Raw genomic sequence first — 19,198 nt, forward strand, 5'->3', positions numbered from 1 at the left:
GAACGGGATAAGGTGTTTGTATATTTGTTTGGTAATTTGCTTTACTATATGCGTGTAAATGCATATCTACAAAAAATAAAATAAAAAATGTATATCAAATGTGTATTTTGTGAAGCAAAATAACGAATGTCAAACATGGCATGAAAGACATTTTCTTTCTTTATTGAACAGGCCTCTGAATTCTGTACAGATGACATTTTTACTGAAACATACACAGCTAAAACTAGATTGTAGAGAACAAATGTAAAATACAGAATTATTGCCTTTCGCCCCTAGTTCAGGTCCCTGAATTTAACGCTGTACATTCAGAAATGAGTTTAAAACTGGGTCAGCTCTCAGTTTAGGATAATCAGAATGTTTAATTTTTATTCTTCTAGCATGTAAAAAAATGCAGATTTTAATTGTGGTTTGATTTTATGTCAAATTGAGAACAAAAAAAATCTAGAGGTGCACTGATGAATCAGCCCAGATTTCCTTAATTTTGGGTGATTTTTTTTATTTTATTCGCCGGCCTTATCTACCTCCAAAGCTCTGTAAATCAGCTACTGACCCTCTTTGTTCTGTTGAGAGAGGTCGTCACCCCACTGTTGCTTTTGCGACCTTTTGGACAAAAACATCGGTATCGGCCAAAATTGGAATCAGACAGAAAACTGCTATCGGTGCAAAAAAAATCAAAAACAAAAAATGTTTCATTTAAAAATAAAAAATAAAAAAATCAAACTGGGAACTAAACCAAATATTTAGCTGAATCAAAACGATAGGCACGCTGCTTCACTCTAGCTTTAATTTCTTGGAGCTCATATGAAGGTGAATGTGGATCTTTGCCTCACCTGGCAGATTTTACTGACCCCAGTTTATATCAGTGGCAAGACTTAGTGATTCAATGCATCTTGTTGCATAGTTGCTGTGAAACCGAATTAAACACGAACTTTTTTTTTTACGGCGAACAGCAATCAGCTTTGTTGTTTCTGTTTGTTGTAGCGAGGTAACTTCAGTTGCTAACAGCCACAGTTTTCTTAAGTAGCACTGAATACCTTCTCTAAACATGGCTGGTTAACAACGGCCTATGATTTCAAAAACTTCATGGACCAAATAAACAAAGCTCTGTTCTGGGAACACAAGTTTCTGTTATGTAATCCCGGCTGACCACTGGGGGTGAGATGGGGAGACCGCCCTGCTGTCTGACTCTCCACTCGACCGATCCCACATTGAGGCTGGAACACTTTCAAGTTAAATGATCCAGATGTTCAGTTAAAGTGGTTTGTGCTGGTACATAAAATTTGCATAGCAAACTGTTCCGAACAAAAAAAAAAAGATATCTTAAGAATTATCCAAACGTAAGAGGACATTCAGAACTTGTCGGAGTCGGTTAAATTTTCAATCAGTTTCTGTGGAAACATTGTGAGCTCAGTTCTGTTGCATAGAGCCCAAACTGGAGAAGCAGCAGCTCATGCAGCATGGAGGAGGAGTGAAGGAGGTGGAGGGAGGGGGGTCAGACGTATTTGTTGGCCAGATTCTGAACATCATCCTTGGTGAACTCTGCGCTCTTCACAGCTGAAAGACGCTCAAAGAGCTGAGTCACGTAGCGACGCTCGTCCTTCTCCAGCATCATGAGAGCCACCTGCAGACACAGTACAGCTGTTTACCTTCATTCATATACGAGTCATATTTTTAAAATATTCACCAACGAAACCGTTTGAATCCCCTCTTACTCGGAACCTGTCAGTGGTGTGCAGCTGATCGAGGTGCCGGTACGCCAAGCCGGGCTTCTTTTCCAGTAAATGGGAGTCCAGTGCCTTCACGATGAAGCTGATGGTGGGTCCATCCAGCTGGTTGCTAAGATACTGGGGAAGCAGTTCTGGTTCTGTGGATGCCAGCAGTTCGGCGCAGGCTGCCGTGTTTCCGCAGCAGCGCGCTGTGTTCAAAGACTGACCGAATTCGTAGGCGCTGCTGGGTTTGAGGTTGATGCTGATGTTGTCTCCTGTGAAGATGCTCTCGGAGTTTGGAGCTTCCGTCACGGCCTCCTCACCGTCGACCTGCAGTACGAGACGGACACGCGTCTTAGAGCCATGTGAGTTATGGATGTGAAACCTCAGCAAACGTCTGAAAAATCCCCCACCGGCTGACAGACCCACCACATCAGCTTCCACACATGTACGATTTACTTAGCAACTCTTGCTATATTTAGCAACGTTTACAATAAAAATAATAATAATAATAAAAAAAATCGGTGGTCGGCCAAAAAACCTCAATCAGTGTGCCCGTAATGTGAATTCCAACCAGGACTACCTTGTTTTTTGCTGATGTGTATCTTAATACATTAGATCAGTGAAGGTTTATTTCACCGAATGAAACAGCTTCATATTCATACAAATTGATGTTTTTGAGCATTTTCTGTTAATTATGATGATTTTTCACATACAGCTAAATAAAACTTATTATAAACTTTAATACAGAAATGTGGGCTAAATGCAAAGCAATCTACTTCCTGGTAGAAAGTTATGATCAAAAGGTGCTTTTAAGCTGACAAACGAGCCTCATTGATTCACATATTCTAATTTATTAAAACGTATCTGTAACATTTATGGAAACTTGGGGCTCCAATCATATCGTATCCTAAAAGAAAAATAACGCTTTACACGTCCTTTATTTCTGACCTCATCAGAAATAAAGGACGTGTCTTCAGGTGTGAGCAGAGCGCAGACGGCCATGAAACGGAACAGAGACGTACCTCTGTGATGGCGACGGTCTTCCTGGGTTTGTCCTGTGTGGCGCTGGACAGACTCTGTCTGAGCAGGACCGTGACCTCCTCCAGCTCCTTCTCAGCCTCCTGCACGTTGGGGTCCAGCTGCAACACTTCCTGCAGGTCCGAGCTACATGCCAGGTAGTCCTGATGGGAGCGCACACACAAACTGGCTGTGGAATTCACGCTGCTCCCTCATGTGCTGTTTGTGTAAACGGCGGTCTTAATGAAGACAGAAGCGTGGTGTTTGTGTGCGCTGACCTGCAGGCCCTTGTTGGCCAGGGCCCGTCTAAAGAAGGCCTTCTTGTTGACCGGCTCCAGTTCCAGCGCTGCGTCGCAGTCCTGCTTGGCCTCACCGAACCGCTGCAGCTTTAGGTAGCACAGAGCTCTGGAATCGGACCAACAACCTGTCAGTTCTGCTCACCAGCTGCTCGGCTTGACAGACGAATTCCTATCATCTGAATTTGATAACATGCTCCATGTTCTGTCATTATCAGACCACGGATTAAACAGCACAATATTGTTCTGTGACCTAGCTCTGCTAGCTAGCTTTATAAATGAGTCTTCTTCTGGTTGCTTGCACTTTTATTCATAGGTACCAGAGTAAAGATGGTCGGAAACAAAACTTCTCTGTGTTTATTACGAGATCCCAATAAAACACAGTTATGTTTGGGGTTGTAAAGTTTAAGGAGTGTGAATACTTTTTAAAGTCACAGTAGAAAGAGGATTACTTTCAACTAGAGTTTTCTACAAATTTAATAAGTTAAATTTAAGACATTTTTATCTTTAGAATTTTAGACATTTAAGACTGAAAATAATCCTTATGTAGGGCTGCAGCTAACGGTTATTTTGGCAATCGATTATTTTATCAATTTTCGGATTTTAATTTGAACATCATCATGAAAAGCTAAGCCCAGTGTACGGCCAATCTGTTGGTCATTTTATGAATGAACTGATTAATAATTGGATGCCAAATGTGTTCAATAGTATATTTTGTTTCACAGAGTTCGAAGTGGGTGAATCTAAAACTACAGCACTTAAGGAATTTTAGGTAGAACATATTTACAAGACTTTTTTGTTTATCTTCAATGCAAAACGTATGTATCTTTAGTACAGTTTCCACTTAATTACTGCTCTAAAAAGGCAGTAATTCAGCAAAAGACCCCTTTTCCCCTGAAAACTAGTAAAGAAAAAAAAGAGAGAAAGAAAAAAGAAAATAACTGATACAGAAGATCTAAGCATATTTAAACCCTCTTAAGTCATTTTGACCCCACAAGTTTTTTTACTCTGTGCGCGGTCCGGCAGGGTTGACTCTGTGTGCGCCTATACGAGCCTTTTTTGTGTAGTTTTGGAAACTGCAGTCGTAGCACGACGCTCAGGTGAAGCGTGGCAGATGTCGCAGTCGCACAATGGGGAAACTCGTAAAAGTGCAGGTCAGACTGCGCACACGTTAAAAAGCTCGTGAGGTTCAACTGACCACGTCTCTTAAGATCATAGGAGGGTTAAATATTGAAAAAAAAGGGACAAGAATACATTAAATAATCTCTTGTCTCTAAATACAGGTCCTTCTAAAAAAATTTGCATATTGTAATAAAGTTCATTATTTTCCATAATGTAATGATAAAAATTAAACTGTCATATATTTTAGATTCATTGCACACCAACTGAAATATTTCAGGTCTTTTATTGTTTTAACACTGATGATTTTGGCATACAGCTCATGAAAACCCAAAATCCCTGTCTCACAAAATTAGCATATTTCATCCGACCAATAAAAGAAATGTGTTTTAATACCAAAAATGTCAACCTTCAAATAATTATGTTCAGTTATGCACTCAATACTTGGTCACGAATCCTTCTGCAGCCTTCAGGTCGTCACCCCACTGTTGCCTGGTTCATTACTCAAAACCGCAATCATGGGTAAGACTGATGACCTGACTGCTGTCCAGAAGGCCATCATTGACACCCTCAAGCAAGAGGKTAAGACACAGAAAGAMATTTCTGAACGAATAGGCTGTTCCCAGAGTGCTGTATCAAGGCACCTCAGTGGGAAGCAAAAAGTGTGGCAGAAAACGCTGCACAACGAGAAGAGGTGACTGGACCCTGAGGAAGATTGTGGAGAAGGACCGATTCCAGACCTTGGGGGAAGCAGTGGACTGAGTCYRGAGTAGAAATATCCAGAGCCACCGTGCACAGGGGTGTGCAGGAAATGGGCTACAGGTGCTGCATTCCCCAGGTCAAAGGTCAAGCCACTTTTGAACCAGAAACAGCAGCAGAAGCGCCTGACCTGGGCTACAGAGAAGCAGCACTGGACTGTTGCTAGGTGGTCCAAAGTACTTTTTTCGGATGAAAGCAAGTTTTGCATGTCATTCGGAAATCAAGGTGCCAGATTCTGGAGGAAGACTGGGGAGAAGGAAATGCCAGAAGGCCAGAAGTCCAGTRTCAAGTACCCACAGTCAGTGATGGTCTGGGGAGCTGCTGGTGTTGGTCCACTGTGTTTTATGAAGGGCAGGATCAATGCAGCAGCTATCAGGAGATTTTGGAGAACATCATGCTTCCATCTGCTGAAAAGCTTTATGGAGATGAAGATTTCATTTTTCAGCACRACCTGCTCACAGAGCCAAAACCACTGGTATTACTGACCATGGTGTTACTGTGCTCAATTGGCCTGCCAACTCTCCTGACCTGAACCCCATAGAGAATCCGTGGGATATTGTGAAGAGAAAGTTGAGAGATGCAAGACCCAAAACTCTGGATGAGCTTAARGYCGCTATCGAAGCATCCTGGGCTCCATAACACCTCAGCAGTGCCACAGGCTGATTGCCTCCATGCCACGCTGCCTTGAAGGCTGCAAAAGGATTCCTGACCAAGTATTGAGTGCATAACTGAACATAATTATTTGAAGGTTGACATTTTTGGTATTAAAACACATTTTAATATATAATGATAATAAACTTTATCACAATATGCTATTTTTTTGGAGAAGGATCTGTACATTTGCCAGTTGCTCCTCAGCAGCTACCTTGAGGTGACCTTGGGCCTCTGTTCTGGTCTGGTTGTACTACAGAAATGCTATTTTCACAGCAGAGTTCATGACACGTGCGAACAGAATCACACAGCGGGAGATTTTTCATCCCAGCAGCAGTTTCCTTTCTTCATTCTCAGCAGTGTGCCGACAACAGAAAGAACACAGCGGCAGACAGAGAGAGAAAGAGAGAGAGATACTGAGTTATCTAACCTGTTGGTGTAGATAGCACACTCCTTTGGCTTTAGCTTAAGGCATTCTGCGTACTTCCCCAGAGCTTCCTGGTACTGACCATTCTTCACAAAATCATTCCCTTCTTGCTTCAAAGCTGTAAAACGGACTTCTGCTCTCCTTTCTACAACACAGAATAAAGAGGTGATTACTTAACATTGATTATTCCTGTGTGGACCACTTCCATTTGCCTCTCTTTTGCCGTCATAAATCCAGCTGGCAGGACGTTTTAATTGGCCTCCTTTTCACAAGCCAGTGTTGTGCAGCTGGGGGTTTAACACTGTAGAAGAATGCTGAGCTGGCCGGACACATGGCATGAGAGAGAAAGTCAGCAATCAGTCACAGCGTGAACTACGGGCTAATCAATCTGCTGCAGAGCATCATCAGGGAGGGAAAAGTGTGCCAGCAGCTCTTTTCTTTATTAAAGTGTATTATTAGCAGCTGGAGCAAAGCCTGGGGACAGAGGAAAGTGCCTGGTCAGCTCAAGGAGGTGTCAAATGTAATGTGGCTTTGCTTGACAAACACAAAAAAATTCAGATACAAAATCACAGTTCAGTCGAGCCACTTGTTAGTAGGCCTGACATCATAACTAATTCTACTAGACGATAAATTATCCCAGTAATTATCGCGATAACTGATAATATTGTTGTTTTGAGAGTTCATTCTCCATCCATCCATCCATCCATTTTCTTTACACCCTTGTCCCTCAGTGGGGTCGGGAGGGTTGCTGGTGCCTATCTCCAGCTGGCATACCAGGCGAGAGGCGGGGTCACCCTGGACAGGTCGCCAGTCTGTAGCAGGGCAACACAGAGACACACAGGACAAACAACCATGCACACACACATTCACACCTAGTGGCAATTTGGAGAGGCCAATTAACCTGACAGTCATGTTTTTGGACTGTGGGAGGAAACCGGAGTACCCGGAGAAAACCCACGCATGCACAGGGAGAACATGCAAACTCCATGCAGAAAGACCGGGTCCGGGAATCGAACCCAGAACCTTCTTGCTGCAAGGCAGCAGCTCTACCAACTGCATCACTGTGCAGCCCCGAGAGTTCATTCTCTCAAAGAGAAATTAAAATGTATTTTTTTTAAGAACTCTTAACGGATCAGAGTGGCGTTTTTCTCTCCACTCTGATCCGTCCTGCTCGATCTTAACAGTGGAATTGGAATATATTTTAAATGTCCAAAATAAAACAAGCAAAAACAATCAATAAAAAGGAAGTAAAAGTGACAAACAAACAAAACCATAAATAAAATGAACCGTCTCTGTAAACAACATTGCCTTTCAAAAATATTAATCATCAGAATGGAACTAAAAAAAAATTTTTTTTAAAGGTTTTATCGACTCTAGTGGCCTTTATTTGATAGTTAATTGACAGGAAAGTGGGGAAATGAGAGAAGGGGAAGACATGCGGCAAAGGTCACCAGGTCGGGAATGGAACCTGCGACGGCCACGTTGAGGACTGAGGCCTCCATATGTGTGTTATGCTTAACCCCTGCACCACCACAGGACACCACTGAACTAAAAATTTTTTTTAAATCCCCCAAAATAAGAATTTCTAGAGAAAAAAAAATCAACAACTAGTTCATACACACAATTGTATCTGATTGCCTTTTAGTATAATTCATGTAAAAAAATTACATTCTTAAACTGGTCAGGCGCTGTAAAATATGGCAAATTTCTTGATATTAAAACACATAGTGTTTTGTTCTACAAGTCCAGGTCCGTTTTCATCAGTGGAGGGTGAATGTTTTCAACCGACCTGCGTCTCTGGAGGCTTTTTCTGCTCGAGCCTGAAGAACCTGCTGGCTGGGGGGGTCTTCTCGTCGGTGCTGCTGGGCGGACAGGGGAACCAGGGGAATGTCTGGGAGTTTCTCTCTCCACTCTGATCCGTCCTGCTCTATCAGCAACCGGGTGATTCTGGTGAGAAAAAAAACAGAGCAGGTTTGTACAGAGCTAAAAAAACCCAAAAAACTCACTTTTTGTATATTACACTTTCTGAATCCAAAAATACTACGGTAATTCCCTCTGTTTTTTTTCTTCTTTTTTTCCGTAATGTAAACGAATCAAATAAAGGGGTTAGAATTAGGTGAAAAGACACAGAAGCAAAAATAAAAAGTTGTGAAAATATTTAAAGTCTATCTATGTCTATTTTTAGAAACGGAAAAGTAAAGAAAGAAATAAAAATGGGAAAATACTGAAATAATTTTACTGTAATCTAAAACTAAAAGACAAACATTTCTCCTCTTTGACTTTTTAAATCAGCCAGTTATAGCTTTGAGTAAAGCTCTGCAAAATTTAACTTTAACTTTAATTTTTAAAATCATCAATTTCCTAAGATAATGTGCTGTCTCTTTTTTTGTGCCTATTTATTTATTTACCTAAATCATATTTTGGCAATTATAAGGGGGTGATCTTTTTGCCAATGTTTCTTTTGGCTAAAAATGCAATTATTTTGGGAAGGTGTCAAAATAACCTCTAATATATTTTCAGAAAAGCTGCTCATTTCACTGTTTAAATGATGGTGACGTGATGATCAAACTTCCTACATTTAATTTATTCAATATGAATTTTTTTTTGAACTTGAGCAACTTGAGAAACTTCCCTTGACCTGATGAGTGACTATAAGTGTTTGTATTGCATAGCACAGCACAGAAGCACATGTACTTTAGCAGCCATAATAGACTTTTGCTAAAGTAAATCTCTAAGTGACTAAAAAAAACCTGGATGTGTTTAAGTCTCTGGACATGTAACAGTTTAAGTTCTAAAAATAGACAAAGACAGTCTTTACTGTCATTCAACTGCACATTTAAAACCTACAGATTGATACAGCTCCACTAACAATAAAAGAAATACATACAAATTTAAATATATCAATACAAATTTATACAGTAAAATGATTAACTGAAGTTCAGTAGTGAGTCATTGGGGCGAAAAGCAGTGGGCTCACTACACAACCCTGAGGGCAGCCAGTGGTAAGGAAGACGGCAATTGAGTTATATTTGCCAACCCTAACATAGTGGGGTCTACAAACATAAATAAACAGATAAAGAAGTAAAATCAAGGTTTTCAGTAGGCTTCAGCCAGAAACTAATGACTATAAAGCATTAGCTGTTATGTGAAGAACAACTTTGAACTGAATGCATTCAGTTTGCCCTGCTTCAGTGCAGCCGCTCTGAACGGTGGGAGCTAACACCTGTTGACGCTGTCGTGTGCCGCCTGCACGCTGATGTCGATCTGCAGGACGGTCTTGTAATCCACGTAGGCCTTCCTGTAGCGCTCCAGTGACTCGTAAGCCATGGCCCGGCGCAGGAGGGGCTTGAGGGAGAACGGCTGCAGCTCCAGGGCTCTAGTTAGTATAAATAGACATAATTAGATGAGGACAAAGGATCAAGGCCTCTGTGATACATGCAAGACGAGAAGATTGCGTTTCTGCATTTACAGTTCATATTTACATGCTATTTTAGATGTCTGTAACTTAATACACGACATATCAGTATGGTTTTTGTAACCCCATCCCTCTGCAGGGACATTAAGTGTTTCAGGGTGTGTTAATGGGAGGTTCCCTCAGTGACGGTTCAACACGCCTTCGTTAAATGACTGGGATCGGCTACTGTAGCTTCTCTGCCATCACGTTGGATTAGGAGTGAGCCATGGCTCTAACCTGGTGCAGTCCTGTATGCAGTCCTGACTGCTGCCGTCTTTCAGGTAGCACGCCGCTCTGTTGGAATACAGAATACACAGATCCTCAGGACTATCCATACCTGCATGGAGAGAAACCAGTTTCAGATTTCAGATGAACTTTATGTTGGTAAATTAAGAACATTACAAAAAAAAAAAAGAAAACAAAATAAAACGCTATTTTACAAACCAATAATTTACCAAAAAAGAAGGATTAGGCTGAAGACAAGGCTTATACTTCCCTACTCAGCTACCTACAGTAATGGAGCTTATGTACTGTCCATATAAATACATAAATAAATACACACAATTATATTTAAATAGGCATGTATATACATATTTCACATAAATGTAGTGTTACACAATACATGTATACATCTATGTAACAGTGTGAGGTTTTATGATTATACATTTTAAGGCTCTTAAAGCTCACTAAAAAGCACAAAATTTAATATCATCATTCAATTCCTTCCAGTTTCATGTTGATAACTGAACCGCAGCCAGACTTTACTTTACTCTTTAGCATGTTCAAATATTAACAAACCTTGTAAATTATGTTTACTCTTTCTTAACTTAAATCATTTATGATTTCCTAAAGGAAGAATTTTGTTCATCGCTTTACACCTTTAAAATTTTAAAGTATAACTTTGAATGAAAGGTTTATTAGTTGGTTTCCTATAATCTATTTAAGTATACAGACGTACCTCTCAGCTGCAGTGACGACAGCTTTTAAAAGATTTGCATGTCATGAATTACAATGTCCAAATAATATTAGTTTATTGCACCAGCATGAAATATTTTAGAAACATCGCAGCAGCTACTTTCACTTCCTCCTCAGTGTTCATTTTGTTTTAAAATTTTTTTGTAACTTTCCTCAAATTCAAAGGTTTTACATTATTTTGGTCAGTATCAGAGATAACTGTCTTTCAAAATGTATGACTTGGGTCAAAACCTTTTGCTGGTGCCTATCTCCAGCTGGCATGCCGGGCGAGAGGCGGGGTCACCCTGGACAGGTCGCCAGTCTGTCGCAGGGCAACACAGAGACACACAGGACACACAACCATGCACACACACACTCACACCTAGGGGCAATTTGGAGAGGCCAATTAACCTGACAGTCATGTTTTTGGACTGTAGGAGGAAGCCGGAGTACCCGGAGAAAACCCACGCATGCACAGGGAGAACATGCAAACTCCATGCAGAAAGACCGGGGCCGGGAATCGAACCCAGAACCTTCTTGCTGCAAGGCAACAGCTCTACCAACTGCACCACTGTGCAGCCCCCTGTTGTGCAATTTGACTATTAAAAAGAAACCACAAAGAACACATATTGTCCCTTAAAGAACTTTGCCATACTTTAAATTTACATGACCTACTGTAGTATTGGTGACATACGTTTTATGTGGAAATAAAAAGGATTCCTTCTGTCTAAATGTATTATTTTGTATTATTTTGCCACTTATTTGAATTCTTTGTTTTTTCATTTCAGTCTTTAAAATACTAAAATTTTGCACAAAAACATATTTTTATCTTTCTGACTACATAATTTAAAAATATTAAGATGGTCAGTTACTCAGTACTTGTTGAGCCTTTTTATAAAATACTGTTCTTTATTTCTTAGTTACTTTTTACCTTTACTTGAGTAGCTCTATGTTGTTGTTTTTTTCCTTTGGGTTTATTGGCTCTAGTGATCTTTATTTGATAGTGAATTGACAAGAAAGTGGGTAATGAGAGAAGTGGGAAGACATGCAGCAAAGGTCATGAAGCTGGGAGTTGAACCTGCGACAGTCGCGTCGAGGACTAAGGCCTCCAAATGTGGATTGTGCTAAACCTCTGCGCCACCACAACACAGAGTAGCTCTGTGTTTACCTGAGTACATGTCTTGGTACTCTACTCACCTCTGCTTTGCAAAAACACAAAATCTTACCACATATTTTGGTCTAGTTTCTAGTGCAAATTTCTAGTGCATATATTAATATACTTGAAATAAGACAGAACTGACTTGCAACTTTTGAGCAAACTATAGGAACTTGTTTTAAGTCGATCATTAATTAATATTGATGAAAAAGCACTAATTTCACTGGCAAATTATTTCACTTATAACATGGGGAAAATGTCTTGTTATAAATTTTAAAAATCAGCCAGTGGAACTGTGTCTTTACTGCATCATGTTGATTTAAAACTGCCTTAATAGTGGAAGCGATCACTTTGAACCTTCTTCCCTCCTGTGCTGTTCTTTGATGTCGTAATCCAATTCCTTTCATCTGAGGGGGACAGTTTGGGCTAGGTGGCTGGAAAATCGATACAATTTGGTGTTCCAAATTGTATCCAAAGACAGTATCCTTTGGAATCACTGTCTTTGGGACAGATTCAAACAGATTCAAACTGGTTTTGGAAAGGGTAAAGCAGAGACGGGGAAGACATGCAGCAAATGGCTCGAGATCAGGAATTGAAACCAGGACAAACACCTAGTCAAAGTCTTTGGACATGGTGCACATGCTCTACCAACTGAACTACACAGAAAACTAGTTTTAGGTTTATTAAAAACAAACTTTTGAAAATCAGTGCAATTATTCCATAAAATATCTAAAAGAACTGCTAAAACCTGCACCTGTTTTTAGCCAAAGTTATCAAGAATCAATGTGGAAGGTCTTTGGTAAAAGTGCCTCTTAAGTACGGAGTAGACCAGATCAACTACAGACCATCATTTAATGTCTAAAAATTACCTCATCAGGAGGGCCAAAATATAAAGTAATGTGGAAATGTTTATATTTAATGGTCAAAAATGACAATAATTCATATAAACAAAATTACAAAATAGCAAAATCAGGCAAAAGCAATTTTTCTCTAAATCAATTTCTTTCTATATAAAACTTATAAAACTTTAACAAAAACTGCAGGTGTGAATTTCACTCAAGGAAGATGAGCGATACTTCAAAAATAAAAGTACTGGCAGCTCAACAAAGTAAAAAGTACAGCGTAGTAAAAGAACTCCTAAAAGTACATTTTGTCCAACATGTTCCTCATGTAAATGTTACTAGTTACTACCCAACTCTTTCTACAACCTTCTAAAGTTAATTTAACCAATTATCAGTGGAAGTTTGTGAGCTTATATCCATAATCTGATCATGTGTTCTAAAATTCACAAACGTTATTTGGTTTAAAGTTCTTTTAACAATGTTTAGAAGTATAAAAAAATATACCATGACATTTATCCCCATGATGACCATGTCAATGCTTTACTAACACGGCAACATTTCTCTCCTGGTTCTCCACTGATCGAGGTGATGCTCATTATTAAACCACCTGTAGGCCTCTATTAACCAGTCAACATGTGCTACATTTCCTATTTTTATCGTTTTGGTTTACATTTGTGTCACAGAGTTACGGAAATGAGTCTGAGTGTTATGGCCGGAGCAACATGCTTCTGTTGTACTAAATAGCAGCAGCTTAGCATGCCAGCTCTTCAAATCAAATCAGATTACGGATAACGACGAAGCATGACAGAGACGACGTCTCAGCAAACGCTTTCTGCTAATGTAACAGAGACTGTTTACATTATGAGACATATTTATGTTCTAATACACTCATATGGAATGTTTATTGCACTTATTGTCATATTCTGTGTACAACTGTGGGGCTCCCTATAGAAGCCTACACATGCACAGAAATTATGAGCTCTCTCTCTCTCTCCATTGACTGTTCAGGCTTTCACTTCCTGTAAAAAAAAAATACAGCTCTAGTCCAACTCGTTCTATTTCACAGTGAGTGGTTAGTGGTCATGTGACTTGGACAGAGCAAAGCTGAGAGGCTTAGCCCAGGCTAAAACAGAAACGCTGTCCCTCCACTCCACAGCAGCCTAACTGTGACGCAGTGTTCAGGACACAGAGTCATTAAACGCACCGCCAGGTCATGTCATGGCTGTTTCAGGACCATTCTTAGGCTGCAGTGGCCACTGCTGTGTGAGCTGACTCACTTCAGACAAACTGAAACTAACCTTTCCCAGTCAAATAATGTCATTCAGAAGATTCTAGAGATCAAAACAGAAGCGCAGTAATGGCTGACAACTTATGACCTTTGATATGCAACTAGAGCGGTCAGCCAAAGTCTCACAGCTACTGATAATTAAAACACGCAACGATCTGATCAGCCGGCTCTAGACACGGGTGTGCTGGTGAGGAAACACTAGTTGGTTAGATTCTGACTCACTAGTTTCTTGTCAGTACCTGTCTATGGCCCTGCTGTGGCCGCTTTGATCCGTAAAGTTTACTTCTCAAGACACTTCCAGACTTACCTGCTGCCTTAGAGTCTGACTAACCAGCACAATGTCAACAGTGAGGACTCACCTGAATCTGTGTAGCCCTGGATGGCTTGTGAGTATTTCTCCAAAGCATCGGCAAATTGTCCGTTTTTAAACAGCAGGTTCCCTTCATTCTTTAGCCGAGAAAGGTGTGGGGGGAGGGCTCCGCAGGGGGCGTCCAGATTGACAGTTTCCTTTGCTTTTTCCCCACCTGTAGTTCCTTTATCACCCTGGGCTGAAGCAGTCGATCCCCTATTGCTTGATCCGTTGGCCACCTTCTCCTTTGACTCCTCTGGGACTTTGTACTTATCCGAGGTGCCCCCTTTCCCCCTCCAGGGTCCATGATGCGAGTTGCTGGTGTCAGTGTGCGGACCCCCGTCCCCTCTACTGTGGGGCTTTTTTTGAGCGTTTCCCATGTTTCCCCTTTCGGCAGGAGCAGCAGAGCTCTCCTCCCCTCCCACAGGCTGGCTGGGTTGAACCGGACGAGCTAGAAGTTAGACAGAGAGAGAGAGATAGAGATAGAGAGAGAGACAGAGACACCCACAGGAAAGAGTCAGCGGTTACGTCAGGGCAGAGGGGGAAGGGTTGACACATGCTACACCTCAAACGGGGAGTTCCAGGAAACACCAACTGCGAGCAGTCAATTACAAAAGCTGTTTATGGGGGAGGGAATTAACTCACATGCAGATATTATCGCATAACCCTGAGGGACAAGAGGAATTTCCTCTATCCACAGCACTTATTACGTGCTATTATTAGAGCTCACTCAGATGTTCTGTGTGTACATAAGAAAAACAAAATGTTCCCTCGTCCAGGTCTGCGTTCTACATAAGAAGACATAAAGTTTTGATCTTTACTAGGCTCTAGGGGTGTACCAATTTAGATTTTGGCCGCTACCATTTTTTTTTTGTCGGAAAAGTTGCTACATATAGCGACAAAGTAGCTAAGTTGGTAACAGTGGGAAGACTATTGTTAAATGTTTACGTGCAGACGTGACCTGGTGGACAGGTGTTGGTCAGTTCTCTCTCATAGCAGAGCAAAAGGGGACAGCGGCTGATTTTCAGACCTTTGTGGAGGCAGATAAGATCGTTTTCACATGTATGTATCGGCCAATCGCCAGTCTCCTAAAAATAGGGTCGATTTATCAGCTTGTCAATATATCAGTGCACTCTTAAAAATGATCCCAGTGTCCTAATTTATTATCCAAGGTAGAGGCAAAAAAGGAAAAGCTGAGTAAAACAAAATACACCTCAATACTAAAAGACCATGTAAAGCATAAATAATAACAAATACCTTGAGTATTTAGTTGTTTTCAGTCTGCCTCTATTTGTCTCTCACATTGTGTCCCACTCTGGTTTATAACATTGTTTTGGTTCATTAAAGTCATGTATATCTCTACAATACCTTTACAATAATAAATAAATGTTGAATATGCTTTAAAAAGAAAAAAGAAATGAACTGCATGGTGGCTTCTAGAAACACTCATGGAACGACATCTTCAGGCTATTTCCTCTCTCGTCTCAGTCTGTGTGTAAGTCTGGAAATCAGGTATACTGATAATTGTGTCTCACCTCTCTGCTCCTCCTGTTCTTCTTTGCTACAACACAAGTCTTCCTCCATCTCTTCAATGAGGATTTTTTTCCCCTTGCTTTGCTGCTCTGGTGGGCAATCTGACATCTTCTTCTCAATTTTAGACAGAAGTTGCTAAACAAAAACAATTTGTGCATTAGACCTGGTTAGCAACCAAAACCAAATTAATTTATGTATGTCAACAGAAACTACCATCCATGTATAACTGATCTAAAGAAGATACATTACCGAATATTACATCCTTAAGGGGAAAAAAGAGATTTTCACAATGAACTTATTCAAAAATGACACATAAAAGGAAAATAATCATGTTTATGGGGATAAAAAAAAATCCCATCCACATTTCCCTCTCCCAAATAAAACAGAACTCTTACAGAGGCTTACAAAAATTTCATTCATTGGAATGTTTTTTTTTTTACATGTTGCACCCTAAAATTTAGTATATATTTATTAGAGTTTTATGTGACATAAAAGTTGAGCATAACTATGACATTTTCTACAAATAAAAAAAATTAAAGGTGTGGCAGCTGCAAGTTTTTTACTGCCTGTGATATACTCTCTTTTATAAATGAATTAGTACAATCTATATTCAAGCTGATTTTGATGCTGTTCCCTGTTTTTATTGAAGAAAAGCATCCCGACATCATGAAGCTCCCACCTCTGTGGTATGTGTTTTTGGGATGTTTTGACGCGTTAGTTTTCAATTATTTATTAAAACAGTTTGGTCTCCCCTGACTGGAGCACCTTCTTCCAAATGTTTGATGTGTGCCGTATGTGGATTATAGCAAACTGCATAGAGCAAACCGATTTAGACTTCTCCACAACCTTACCTCTGATCTGTCTGTTGGTTCATTACGCACGGGTGAACTCTTTATACAGGGTCATACATAGTATTACCCTCCCGACCCCACAAGGGACAAGGGTGTACAGAAAATGGATGAATGGATACATCCCAGTTGATCCTAGTTATCAAACCCTGCAATAAGCTAAAGGTGGGTGAATATAAGTGCATGCCACACTTTTCAGATTTTTATTTGTAAAACACTTTTTTTTTCATAATTACACACTGTATATATGACTGCTGTCTAAATACATTTTATCTGCCAAGCCTTTTTCTGACTTGCTCTAGTATCCCAATAAGGTCCTTAATCCTAAAGAAATACAATGACCCCTAGTGGACAGGATGCTCACTAGCACAAAATGAATGCTTCTCATAACTCTGTCATCTACCATTGCTGCAGGATTGTTCGGCTCTTCCTGAAGTACCGTCCTCAGGTCTTCAGAGGCCATTTGAAACTTCCCCATATGATAGTAAACAGTAGCACGACGCAGAAGGGCTGGTTAAAATGAAACACACCACAATAAATACTCATTTTCACATTAAAATCAGCACTCAAGCAGGTATGCAATTTCACAAGACTACACTTGTTGAAAAAAAAAAAAAAGCACCTTTTTTATTCCTTGGTTCTAGCTCAAGCACCTGCAGACAGTCTGTCATGGCATTGTGCCAATGCTCCAGGCGGATCTCTGCCTGAGCTCTGTTGTTGTATGCATTCACAGTGGGGAAAATGGAAAGGCTCCTGTAACAGAAGAGAGCAAAAGAACTACATAAGACTAAACTTGTTCCTCCTTAAGGTCAGTTAGGAATACCATAATTATGTATATTTGTTAAATACCAGGATTACGAAGGAAAGAATTATGCAGAGAATTTTAATCACTTTTTTAAAGTCAAAACTTTACAAACTTCTATTTATTTATATTTTTGGTAGAAAAAACCCTTATCAGGTAGAGCAGATCAGTGTTGTCCTTCAGCCACTGTGTAACCTTTTATTTTAGTTTACAAATTTGACTGAGTTCCAGTTGTATCTTCTAGGCTGATGTCTTAAGACGTTGCTTCAATATTTCCATGTAAGCATTCAGCCACACCCAGAATGTGAAGCATGGTTGTGGTCACTGTGTCTACACACTTTCATTTCAATTTCATCACATCACAAGACATGTCTCCAAAAACTAACTTCTTCCTCCCTGTGTGCATTTGCAAACTAAGATTTAGCTTTTCATGTTGCATTTGAAGTGATGACTACTTTCTCGTTGAGTGGCCTTTCAGGCAGGTCTCGTTTCATGGATGAACAGTGTGACGCTGGACATTCCTAGTTTTCATCCTGCATACAGCTGCTTTCAACAGATGAACATGACATCTTCGCACTTGTTGAAGTTGATAATTCTCTTCCTGATATCTCGGCTCATTTCTTGGCTGTCCTATGCAAGGAAGTAGTGCGTAGTAGAGGAGTGCCTAGAAAAATATAGATATGTCTCCAAATCTGTCAAATTTAGGACATTTACCTATTAAAGGTGTTTGTAAAATTCCAACTTTGATGAAAATAATATACAATTTATTAAAGCATTCCCTCATTATTTTGGAATTTATTATATACAAATTATTTTGGTAAACCTAATGTACCTGAAACAGAAAGAAGTGTCTGATTTTATGAAAAACAATTAGAAAAATTGGCTATTTATCTATTTGTACTGTGTAAGTAAACAAGAACTTACACAGTAAGTAAACTAGTAAACTATATTGAATGGATATAGTAAATCCATTCGATATAGTTGAATGGATATAGTAAGCTATATCCATTCACAGAAAAAAATAAAATTAAAGAGGGAATAAAATTTAATCCCTCCCCAAAAATGTAACATTTCACTTAGATTTCACTGTATGTTTAAAAAAATGTCTTGCAAAGTGAAGTTCTTCATAGTAGCAAAGGTGTTTAGAGACCCTGACCTGGAGTAGTATGCAACCGCCTCTTCGTAATCGTTGGCTCTGAAAGCTTCATTGCCCTTATCCTTTTCCCGATTTGCCAAAAGGAGCTTCTCCTGATGTGACAACACTGCATCACACACCGCACACACGTCACACACATAGCCAGCCACTATTGCATAATTATCACTTTGCAGCTGTAAAATACAACACATGTTTTTTAGGAACACAATACATTACATGAGGCATCCACTTCTCTCCTGATGCTGAGATGTCCTGAGTTCAGCTGAGCTGGTGGGTCATTTCTTTGCATACTCCCATCTACCTTGCCACATTCCTCTTCCACATTGAACCTGAAAATAGAAAGCTTTGTGACAGACAAGACCCTATATATGTAGCGTTCAGTATTTAACTGTTAATGATTGCAACTGTAGATTGGATTATGCATCTCAAAGTGCATGCAGACGCTGTAATACTCCATTCTTTCTTTAAAGCATAACAGACAAAAGAGAAAACAGCTCACTTGTCCCATTCTTGATAATCACGAGGTACAACACGTTTTGAGGGATTTCTTGTTTGCTTTGGGAGTGATGTCTGCAGCAGAAAAACACTATATAAAAATGTTTACCAGAAGAGAAATGTTTACACTGTATAACTGTTTAAAATAAAATACCTTATTATGTGGAACAAAGCAATTTGAACTTCTTATAGGAGGTATTTTCACATCTGACAAGTCCTCAAACACTGATTCCTCTTTCAGCAAGGTTTCAGTCTTTTTGGTTTCTTCGGCCCATGTCTGCCAAAAAGGAAAAAAAAAACAACAGAAAAATAAGTTCAATAAAAAAAACGTTCTTCATGACAA

The 19,198-nt window shown here is 39.9% G+C and overlaps 1 protein-coding gene across 2 annotated transcripts in view; it reads right to left on the reverse strand.

The window, feature by feature from the left end:
- Positions 1-136: 136 nt before the first annotated feature.
- The window catches only part of spag1b (sperm associated antigen 1b), a 20,376-nt gene continuing 1,314 nt past the window's right edge, over positions 137-19,198 (reverse strand). For both annotated transcript variants that reach the window (XM_008432888.2, XM_008432889.2), the window contains exons 4-19: positions 19,010-19,132; positions 18,860-18,930; positions 18,577-18,689; positions 18,361-18,466; positions 17,025-17,155; positions 16,806-16,912; positions 15,557-15,689; positions 14,032-14,472; positions 9,670-9,769; positions 9,202-9,354; positions 7,768-7,925; positions 5,982-6,123; positions 3,005-3,131; positions 2,732-2,890; positions 1,713-2,036; positions 137-1,621 (exon numbers count right to left, since the gene is read on the reverse strand). In XM_008432888.2, coding sequence (XP_008431110.1) covers positions 1,493-1,621; positions 1,713-2,036; positions 2,732-2,890; positions 3,005-3,131; positions 5,982-6,123; positions 7,768-7,925; positions 9,202-9,354; positions 9,670-9,769; positions 14,032-14,472; positions 15,557-15,689; positions 16,806-16,912; positions 17,025-17,155; positions 18,361-18,466; positions 18,577-18,689; positions 18,860-18,930; positions 19,010-19,132 — 2,517 coding nt within the window. In that variant the 3' untranslated portion in view covers positions 137-1,492. The remainder of the gene's footprint in view (positions 1,622-1,712; positions 2,037-2,731; positions 2,891-3,004; positions 3,132-5,981; positions 6,124-7,767; positions 7,926-9,201; positions 9,355-9,669; positions 9,770-14,031; positions 14,473-15,556; positions 15,690-16,805; positions 16,913-17,024; positions 17,156-18,360; positions 18,467-18,576; positions 18,690-18,859; positions 18,931-19,009; positions 19,133-19,198) is intronic.

The sequence above is a fragment of the Poecilia reticulata genome, linkage group LG16, assembly GCF_000633615.1.
Source record: "Poecilia reticulata strain Guanapo linkage group LG16, Guppy_female_1.0+MT, whole genome shotgun sequence".
Classification (NCBI taxonomy): Eukaryota; Metazoa; Chordata; class Actinopteri; order Cyprinodontiformes; family Poeciliidae; genus Poecilia; species Poecilia reticulata.